This window comes from Arachis hypogaea, chromosome 6 (genome assembly GCF_003086295.3).
Source record: "Arachis hypogaea cultivar Tifrunner chromosome 6, arahy.Tifrunner.gnm2.J5K5, whole genome shotgun sequence".
NCBI classification, from domain to species: Eukaryota; Viridiplantae; Streptophyta; class Magnoliopsida; order Fabales; family Fabaceae; genus Arachis; species Arachis hypogaea.
Window position 1 is genome coordinate 118,753,330 of NC_092041.1, and position 11,175 is coordinate 118,764,504.

At 34.9% G+C, this 11,175-nt stretch overlaps 1 protein-coding gene and 1 pseudogene across 2 annotated transcripts; both read right to left on the reverse strand.

Moving 5' to 3' along the window:
• Nucleotides 1-2,806: 2,806 nt before the first annotated feature.
• LOC112757934 (putative transcription elongation factor SPT5 homolog 1) lies at nucleotides 2,807-8,362 on the reverse strand (annotated as a pseudogene).
• LOC140173178 (pentatricopeptide repeat-containing protein At3g21470-like) lies at nucleotides 7,964-10,851 on the reverse strand. 2 transcript variants are annotated; one of them, XM_072197843.1, is made up of 4 exons: nucleotides 9,083-10,851; nucleotides 8,348-8,577; nucleotides 8,194-8,267; nucleotides 7,964-8,028 (listed from the first exon to the last, which is right to left on the reverse strand). In XM_072197843.1, the coding sequence occupies exons 1-2, from the start codon at nucleotides 10,554-10,556 to the stop codon at nucleotides 8,459-8,461; spliced, it is 1,593 nt and encodes a 530-aa protein (XP_072053944.1). In that variant the 5' UTR covers nucleotides 10,557-10,851; the 3' UTR covers nucleotides 7,964-8,028; nucleotides 8,194-8,267; nucleotides 8,348-8,458. The 2 variants fall into 2 exon arrangements, with proteins under 2 accessions (XP_072053944.1, XP_072053945.1); XM_072197844.1 differs by having other exon boundaries at nucleotides 7,967-8,028; nucleotides 8,353-8,577.
• Nucleotides 10,852-11,175: the final 324 nt, after the last annotated feature.

Sequence of the window (11,175 nt, forward strand, 5' to 3'; positions counted from 1 at the left end):
TTAAAAATCTTGTCAAGAAAAATCCAATGGAAAAAAATCAAACTAAGGAAAAGGAGTATAGTCTCCCCATATTGTCGATATTATTAAATATCTCGAAATCGGCGCATCCCAATCTCATGTACCAATCTTTCAAAGGATGATTTTGGGAGTGACTTTGTGAATAAATCTGTCAAATTATGACTTGAGCGGATCTGTTGGATATCAATTGTCCCTTGATTTTGAAGATCATGAGAGAAGAAGAATTTGAGAGAGATATGCTTTGTTCTATCACATTTAATGTATCCACCTTTAAGTTGAACAATGCATGTTGTATTATTTTCAAACAGGACAGTTAGAGCTATCTTATGATCAATCAGTCCACATGATGACATAATATATTGGATCAAATTCCTAAGACAAAAACACTCGCGACTAGTTTAATGTATCACTAGTATTTCAGCATGATTAGAGGATGTTGCTGCAATTGTCTGCTTTGTGGACCTCCATGATATAGCTATACCACCATATGCGAACATGTATCCTGTCTAAGATCTCCCTTTGTGTGGATCAGACAAGTATACAGCATCTGCATAGCCAACTAATTGTGACTTGGATTTATATGGATAAAACAATCTCATATCAAGTATTCCATGAAGATATCAAAAGATTTGTTTAATTCTATTCCAATGTCTTCTAATTAGAGAGAAACTATACCTTGTTAGTAAATTCACAGCAAATAATATACCGAGTAGTGTATTATTAGCAATATACATTAATTAAGGGAGGGGTATATTTGAAAAGAAAAATATTAATTATCAAAAAATTAGTAATTAAGGTAAAATTGATGCAAATTGAAAATTTGATAAACAAAGTTGAAATAAATCAAAATTTGGGAATATTTTTAAAATTTTTAGTAAATTTTAGGATAAACAATATACTTTATCTTATTAGTTTCTCTAATGCTTTTGAAATATGTATTTAAAATAAATTAACAAATATGATATGCAAAATTTATTCCTATTAATAAATAATTTATTTAATATGTTCTAATTTAAATATCATAAAAATAAATAAATCTTAAAATAATTTAATTTTATGTATATATTTTTTATTGTATTCAGTTAGAAATGGTTATAAAAGTTAAAGTATCATTTTATATGATAATGAATATAAGAACTGAGAAAAAATATAGATAAAAAAATATTTATTAATGGTAGTTTTTTTTGGACAAGATATTAACGGTAGTTAATTAGTGTGAGATAAAGTTGTGCCTAATTTTGTTGAAATTTTTTAACTTTTGAAATGATTAGAAAAAATTAGTGGGACTCAATTTGCTATGATAGTGAACATTGAAATAAAGAAACATGAGAAGTTTATTAACGGACTAAACATTAGTGAACTTAAAAATATAATTTAAAAAAATCAATCTAAAATTTAAAAGAAAAAGACAAGTTTAGACTTTTGCTTTTAAATAAAAAAAATATAAATACATACAAAAAAATATTTTGTAACATTAATTATTGTGCAATAAAATTTTAATGTATTAAAAAATTTATATACATATTTGTTTTAATTTTAAAATATAAAATACTTAAAATATAAAAATAATTACAAAATATTATTATGCACTCTTTTCTCATTTAGTATAATAATATAATAATAATGATAGTTTCTAAACCCAAATTAAATTCTTATCGTAAATAATTCAATTTAAATGATTAAAAATTTTTTAGTCTATTTATTTTAATAAAAAAATCATAAAATGATACATAGATATTAAATCAACGAGATATTATAAGATAGTGGAACGAAAAATAAAATAAAACACATAAAATATATCCTCTAGCAGTTTATATAGTATTCATTTTTTTTACATAAATATCTACACATTATAGGAATTATAGGAATTTATGATAGTAATCAATTTTCACATACATTTGTACACTATATAGATTTATGTATAAATTTTGAAATATCTACACCCTATAACAAATTATTGATACTTTCTAAAATTTATATAATTATATATTCATGCATTTCATTTTCTGTATACTAACGAGTTAAACCCTAAAATAATCCATGAGATTGGTGTTGTGCATTAAGATGGTTTCTGAAATTCCAATTGCACAATTATGTTCTTGAGATCAACAAAAATGTACCACATTGGCACGTTAGTTCTTGACCTATTTTTCATTAACAGTGTGATGACATGAACTGTTAGTGACACATATCACTCTATAGTTTGACCACGTGTAATGATATGATGATAGATTGACTAGTGATAATGACATACTGATGTGGATAGTTGTGCCACATGTCACAATACTATTTGACCATGTGTTAATTTGTGCCACGTGTCGCAACGTTATTCGTCCACATGTAATCTGCTATGTCATTATTGTAGATACACTAAATTAGTCCTTCAATTTGCATTAAGAGACTCATTTTAGTCCCCAAAATTAAATGTAGATACACCAAACTAATCTCTTCACCAGTTTTTTCTCATTTTAGTCCGTGAAGCTAACAACATTTTTATATGACATCATGTTAGTAGCGGACTCAAATATGAGAGGAGACCAATAGTGCAATATATCATATCTACCCAAATCACGCCATGTCTACACATGTAGAAAGCGCAACACCTTTTATACCAGAGACTTCGCCTGTAGTGGATGAATGTTTCATGTGTTCACTATCCCTGTTCTTTGAAACTTAAGAAAATTCCATTGGGACAAAAGAGAGTGTATTACTAATAATATGCAGCAAAACTTAAATTAACCAACTTCGGAAGGACAAAAACGAAGGAGAGCATAAGAGACGTACGAAGGACGAAAAGCTTGTGCATTTAAGTAAATTTTTTTTCTAAGACAAAGCCTAATCATGGTTGAGCTAATTTAGCCAAAATAACTAGGTCTAAAATCTTGACTTCCAACGTGTCATCTACCTTTACAATACCATCAGTACCATCAACACCAATCAACTTGCCTGTAGACACCATCAATGCTCCACCCATTATCTTTATTGTCTGATTTCCTTGGCACCACGGCCTCCATTTCATTGGGAAGGGCAGTTATCGTTTCACCATTTCCACTTGAGCCAAGCTCTACCTTGCAAGACCCATCCTGAACAAACGCATAATTACAATGTCCATTAACAGTATAATCAGGCCAAATGAATACAGTTCCATTAACTAGGAAGGTTAAATACCGCACACATAACTAAAATTCAAAACAATAATCGGTCAAATACAAAGGTCGGCTTGAAAAACCATGTATACAAATTCGAAAGCAACAAACAAAAACGTGTATAAAACCAAAGCTTCTAGGATCACATACCGGAAGAACATCTCTTATAACTCCAATAGATTCTTCACCTGGCCTGTGTACATTAACTAATATGTCTGGCATAAACCATGCCCCCTCATTGTCCCCACCTACAACAAAATCAAACCATCAAATTAACAACCTGACAAAGATACACACTACCAATTGAAATCTTACTGATAAGTTAACCAAATAAGTGACAAAAAATATCAATCACATGAATGAATCTACATTCCAGCCAGTCACTAGTCCACTACAGAGAGCATGTTTGTTAATAATCATTACTTGCCGCCTAAAGTATGATGACTTAATGAGAATTTGGTATACCATAGATGCGTGTAATAACACCAACACAGAGTAAATCTATGTGCAATATGTTAATTACAGAACAGATAGCTACCTAAAACTGGGGACATCATGTCCAGACCACCAGTTCCTGGAGTCATGGGTGGTCCTCCAGGGGTGCTAGGAAGATACACAGCGGAATTTGGGGTCATAGGCTGCCACCCAAGATGGGATATTAGTATTAAAATACTAAATATTTGATATCATGGAAAAAAGTAAAAAAGCACAATCATATGAGTCATGCGGTGTTCCAGCCTCATTATAGTTTCCGCCAGGAGTGCTACCCCAACCAGCACCAGGAGTGGGGGATTCATATAGCCGTGAAGGTGAGCTTCCTGCCTGAAAACATCAAAGCAAAAAGAGAAAATAAGATTTTTTGTTCATGCCATACAAATTCCAAGGCATATTAAAAGTTAAGGAACTGTTTTGACCTGGGACTGTGGGCCGGTTCCCCATGAGCCTGGATTTCCATCTTCCCAGTCCCTGATTAGTTTTCACCATCAGAATGCATAATACATATATCACATACACCTTACAACAAATATAATAATGAAACCCACATGTAACTCGAAAGTACTTAACAGTCACTATAAACTAGAAGTGCTTCTTATAACCCTCTTAAACTATAGTTTTATGTTTTGGACATTGAAATATATTACAAAATTGAAGAACCTAGATAAAAGAAGCAATCCATCAAATAACACATGCCAAACCAATAAGCCCATAGTCTGTAAATAAGAGGGAGGAGTGCTGAGCTTGTTGGAAGATGGCATGTAACAAGCCTCAAGTAAAGATTGACGAGAAGTTGGGGAAATGTAGGTCATTTAACAGGGTTGTTGATAGGGAGAAAAAACATAACAGGAGGCAGGTATCAGCTGGCAATGGAAGACACAACAATAGGAGAGAGAAATGGGCCATCATTTTCCCCCTTTGATTTTGCAAATAATTCCCCCATTTCTTTAAACCTATAACTGGATGCCCAAACATGTCAGAAGAGCAAAGCTTTCCAACCACTCTTTAGCATAAGAGATATCACGAGACTTGCATAAAGGTTAACGATAATATATATATTCAGAATAAAATAGGAATGGACAAATTACAAAAAAAGCAATATACACTATGTCACATCGGAAGGATGACAATAATGCAAACCTTGTTGGACTCATTGGGGTATAAGGATTCCATGCCCGGTCACGCCTTGGTGTCCTCATTCCATCATGTATAGGAGTTGCTACAAATAGCAGTTCAGTGAACATTATTAGCAGTTATGTTAATCAGTTAATCAAATACGAATGCCTCTAGTGTCATAAAATAGATTAAACAAACCTCCAGGATCTCTCATAGGGGTCATATATGGATGTAGGGGAGTTCGAGAAGGATGCATTGGGGTTTCACATCCAATCGAATATCGAGTTTCACTGGTTAAAGACATGGTCAAATGGGTAAGTATCCTCTGTTGAATGCAGTTAAGAAATTGTTTAAGAATACATGCATGCAACTTACCGCTGTGGGGTTACAGCTACATTATCCGATATATGGTTGCGATCAACTGCAGCAAACACAAGTCAGATAAGTTAGAGAAACACACCGCATAAAAATACAAGCATTGCAGGTGTTTTCAAAAAAGACTAGGCAACCTACCCGTCACAACCTTCATTTGGGACTCCAATTCAACCCGAACTGTTGTGCCTTTAACTTCTATTACACGTCCACAATAACCTTTATAAGCACCCTGGCGTACTTTGACCGTTGCACCAGCCAAACCATCGTGTCCTGTTCCACCCCTGTGCCTTCCTCAAGCTAAATCACATTAAAAGAAATCAACATCAAATCTCTCTCGTCAAAAGAAGCATCAAAATGGTACTTTAACTCAATATTCCAGTACATCTGAAAATTAAAAAAGATTTAACATACAATCAATTGGAGGCCCTCCTCGTGAAAACCTTCTCGGGGACTGGGGAATACGAGGTGGAGTTCTAAGGCCACGGAATCTCGAGTAGGCATCACCCTGAGAAGACATGGAACAACTTAACCAAGACATATTTGCATGAATCAAACTAAAAAACCAAAATGCATAATTTAAAAATTAAAAATTAAAATAAATAAAGGATGAAGAACTGGCTACGTTTCTGTCACCACTCGAACGTGAACCTCCAACGACCAAACACGAGCAAGCCCTAGCACATATAAAGCCTGCATGTTCAAGATGATGGCGATCATAGATGAACAAGAACCCCCTATATATGTGCTCCACAGGACCAGATTTTCCCTTCAAAAGAATCAAGAAAGCTGATCATCTGAACAAGAACTCTAAAGAAAGAAATAAGGCATAAGTTATAGAATCTTACATGGCAAGGACCTTCAACAACTCGCACAACATCCTTTACTGAGACTGTATTCATAGCGTTATCCTGCGCATTTATTTTCTTCTCTATCTTACATTTAATCTCTCTTAATTTAACAAGTGCAACTTCAGGCCTGTCTGCAGTCCCCTTAAGAACCTATAAAAATGTATCACATGATGATGTTAATATAATAATAAAAAATTCATTTTAAAAATGAATAAAAAAGGTACTGAAGTATTGGCTCAAAGTAAGAAAGTAACCTGAAATGCCTCGCTTTCTACACGAATTATTACACCAAAGTCCATATTACTGCACATGCATAGTTAAAAGTGAGAGAAGTGTGAACCATGATATACAGGCAAGAATTTAAGATAATCTCAAGATCAACAAACGACTTACTCTAACAATACAAGATCACGAAGTTCATAGTCCCCAATTTTTGTAATTCCAGTGGTCACTTCAGAACTCTCCACAAAATCATCTGCAAACACACGGATCTGAAGAGAGGACATTTCCATGTCACTTTTGCGCTACATATAAAAGCAAAAATTCACAAACCCTAGATCAACTTTATGTAGGGACCATTGAGCTCACATGTTCTTTTGTTGGTTGGATAATAGAATCAATACATGCTGTTCCACCTTCACAACCATGCCGGTAGCACCCTCTTGAGCACCAGTAACAACCTTAACGTGGTTTCCAGGTTCAAAATATTTACAAAGTTCCCTTTCATTTACAGCAAGGGTTTTCTGGTGGAATAAAAGGTAACTAAATCATCATGGAAATAATTCATTACAAAACCTTGGGGAAAAAAAGCACATTTCGGAAAGAAACTAGCCAATTAAAAATTTATACTTACAGGAAGACCCTTCAATTCTGGTCTTATATGAACATTATCTTCATCTACTTTCTCCACCCACCCCTTCAACTTATTCAAATCACCCTTCACAACAATTACAGCATCACCTTTCATAAAATGGCCTTTCTTTCTGTTAGCGAACAAAGTTGACAGACTTGCTACATCGCTGTCACCACTCTCACCAGGTTTTCGAAAATTTTCAAGTTCATTCAAAGTAGGTTTGACGTTTAGAGCATTAATGGATTTTATTGATACAGTTTTGTATAAGAATCCATCCTTAAACATCATTCCTCCAATTGCATCAAATCTTTCCCCATAGGCATCACGTCTATGCTCGACACGAATATGCAGTTCCCTGTATAAAACACACAGTCTATCAGACCAGGAAGAAGAACAGGAACAACCACCACTATCAAACCTAGTACAATGAGAAGGGATTGGACACATGGATCAGTCAATGATATCATGTCCTATCAACAAAGCATGCCTATGGATGATCTATTAAAGCTATTTTTTTTCCCAATGGTTTTGTGAATAGATTTTGCTATTCACTTTGTCATTTCTGACTAGTTATTGGACTACCCTGACTTATTTACTCTCCAGATTGAACATCTATAAGACTAGGAAGGAGAAAATTCCCAGGAAACAGAAGACATTCACTTATAGAGGAGATAATCACGAGTTACCTAGCTTCATCAACATTTAAAAAACGAGGAGGAGGGACAAACGCCTTCTTTTTCACAACTTCTCTACCTTCCTGCATGATACATCATTTTCACAACAAGAGACTCAAGTTGGTACGACTCCAATATGGAAGCTAAGAATTTAATAAGACATTTAAGCATTTCATACCAGTTTATTTGCAAGCGCCTGCAAGTCTATCCTTGGAATCAGTTTCACCGTAACCCTCTGCCTCACATTATCAACATCAACTACCTACAGAAGATATAGTTTGATAGTGAATATCGCAGCCAAAACGGTAGTATGAATAATTTGCCTAGAATATGATAAATACCTTGGCAAGGTCCCCTTTATATGTGCCAATCTTCATTCTGACCCAAGTATCTCTGGCAAGATCAATTGCTTTGCTTTCAACTGACAGCACATCCGTCATTTCTCTTATTGGAACTAGTGTTATTTTTGACGCCCCATATATGTTCCTTAAACCCTTAATAGCCTAAAAAATATGAAAACTATGAAAAATGTACAGAATATTGTTGATAACGATACACATGATCAGTAATTAAAACATGTTTCACATGACATTGCCTCTCTCACGTGGGCCTCTTTATCTGCTTCCACATAAATATAGTTTTTAAGATGATCAAGGGCAATAGCTGACCTGATTTGCAATTCAGCCCCCTTATCTATATACTTTTGCATAAGGCAAACAGCTGTCTCTCGCTCACGACCAATCTAATGAACATCAACAGAAGAATATATAACATGCTTCTATATCTTTGCAAAAGATTATCACAAAATCGGTTGGGTCATACCATACATTTCACCATCCACAGCTTTGGATCTCTAACAGATGGCAAAAGAGCTTGCTGGTCTACATCTGTAGCCTCTTCATCAAAAGATTCCACACGCCTTGCATATCTTTCCTAGATGTGTCTTTCTAAAGCTTCAAAATCTTCATTATCTTGCTCATGCAAAGGCCTATGAAGTCTGATCCTACTGACATTGTCCTCAGGAATATCATTTCCATTATCAACAAAGAAATCTGCACCGTCAGATTATTGTTTGCTAATTAAGATATTTGACGTAATTATGCAAGGTAGCTTATACACACAGAAAATTCAAATCTTACCAGAATTCATCAATTCAGAAAAGGCATAGATAAGATTTATAGCATTTCATACACTATGAAAGTGCATTTGTTACAGCTTTAGGGTAGGAAATGAGTGATTATGAACTTATATCTTTTTTATATGATTGAAAAGCTAAACAGATTTTCTCACAAGTCACTCTTTTCAAATTTATTAAAAATATGAAACTGGATTTTTTTTTTTTGCAGCTTAATTATTTAAACAATTTATCCAAACACATGAGAAGTTATTTCTTAGCACCGATTTCCCTGAAGCAAACAGACCCTAAATGAATGTATTTGTGAAAACTCTACAATCCCATTCACTATGTAACATCAGTCATATTAGGGGGGAAATGTAAAATAGAACACTGGGATTCAGACAACTAGAAGAGACAAATATATAGAGCCTATTGCCTACTCTTGAACAGAAGCACATTGAGAGAATCAGAACTTGAAACAGTGCTGGCACCGATTAACTTCATTACTTGTTCTGCCATTTGCACGTCTGAATGAATCCGGCATGCACCAAGCAGTGCCCCAAAAACAGCTTCATTCGGTTTCATTGGCATTCTCATTATCAAGTCATAAGCCTTTTTTAACCTCCCTGCTCTTCCCAATAGGTCAACTATGCATCCATAATGTCTGATTCCTATTTCAATTCCATATCTTTCCATTTTAGCTGCTACTTCCAAAGCCTCATTTACCAAACCACCATGAGCACAAGCAGAGAGCACAATGAGACAGGTGATTGAATCAGGCTTTATATTTGATTCCTCCAATCTGCCAAAACACTCAAGGACTTCATGGAATTTTCCATTGATGGCAAAGCCTGAAATCATTGCGTTCCAGCAGATGATGTTCTTCTCAATGGACTCTGATGCTTCAAATACCAACCTTGCATTGGCCAGGTCCCCACATTTTGCATACATGTCAACCAATCCACTCACAACAAAGGGACTCAACCTCATCCCTCTCTTCTTTATCATGTTATGGATTTCCTTACCGGCATCCAAGAGTCCCAGCTGAGAACATGCAGATAAAACACTAACAACAGTGAATTCATCTGGTTCAAACCCTTCACCATTCATTTCCTCAAAAAGCTGCAGTGCTTTTTCACCAAATCCATTCTGGACATGCCCAGCAATCATTGAATTCCAAATCTCCACGTTGCGTTCTGGAACGCGCTCGAAAATCACCCCAGCCTCCTCGACACTGCCCTTCTTGCAATAACCACAAATCATAGATGACCACACAAAGCAGTTCCTCATTGGCATCTGTTCAAAGATCTCCCTGGCAGCTTCCATATCCCCATTCCTAGCATACCCATCAACCATCACAGTCCACGTCACTACGTTCTTCGCCTCGTCCAGAACCTTATTAAACAACCTCCTAGCAGCAGCAGTATCCCCGTTCCTTGCAAACCCGTCAATCATCTGGCTCCAGGACACCGGAGTCTTCCCCGGCATCGCCTCAAACATTGAGGAGACAGATTCTTTGTCCCCAGCTCTCAAGTACCCACCAATCATTGCATTCCAAGTGACAACATTTCTGTCAGGCATTGTATCAAACACCTTGCGGGAGTCCCCAAGGAGACCACATTTTGAATAAGTTCCAACCAATGCTGTTCCAATGAACACATCACAATGTGAACCAGCTTTAACGGACTCGGCATGCAAGGCCTTAACGTGGTGAAGAATTGAAAGAGAAACACAAGCCTTGAACAACAAAGGGACAACGCTGGGATCATATAGACCTTCGCGGCTAGTTTGTTTATACAGAAGAAGAGCACATTTATGAGAACCTTGACTAATGTGGTTCCTTATGGAAGAAAACAAGAGCGATGGGTACGTTAATGTATTGTTAGTACTTGTGCAAAGGCTAAACCTTTGCATGGTTAATTAAGCAACTTTTAAAAGCTGCTCCAAATCTTCATGAAAGATTCTACCAGCATAGAAGTATGAACACTAATTTTATCTCTTCTATAATCCCTTGCTCACTCTTCCAGAACTTGAAACTTTTCCTTCCTTATCCTTTCAAATTTTCAATAATAATAATAATGTATTTATCAAATTTCGTTATTATCATGATGATGTATATAGTGAAAAAAAAAGTAGTTAACTCTAGCATAAAAAACAACCGAAAATTGTTGTGATGGAACCTAAAATCTTGACAATTGACAAATCATTTCAGTTACGATTTAAGGATAACTGCTGTGCATAGTTATAACTTATAAGTATGAACTCGTTTGCAAATAGGCATCGTTGACAAATGAAAAAAATTTAGGGAAAAGGACATATGATTATTTATGTAATTAATATAAAATAAATTATTTTTATTAATATAACATTATATAATTAAATGTATATATAAAATTGTTTTACAATAAAAATATATACAAGATTATCTTTTAAAAGTGATAGATGATCTTTATTGCTAACAACTATTATTTACACTAATATCGTGATTTAACTTGCTAACTTTTAAATTCGTTAAAATAAAATAGTTTAGAAC

Excerpts from the sequence above, each read along its gene's own strand:
- LOC140173178 (XM_072197843.1), bottom strand. The coding sequence starts at position 10,556 with ATGCAAAGGTTTAGCCTTTGCACAAGTACTAACAATACATTAACGTAC. Across the intron at positions 8,578-9,082 it reads CAATGTGCTTCTGTTCAAGA|ATTTCTTTGTTGATAATGGA; the intron begins GTAGGCAATAGG and ends CTGACGGTGCAG.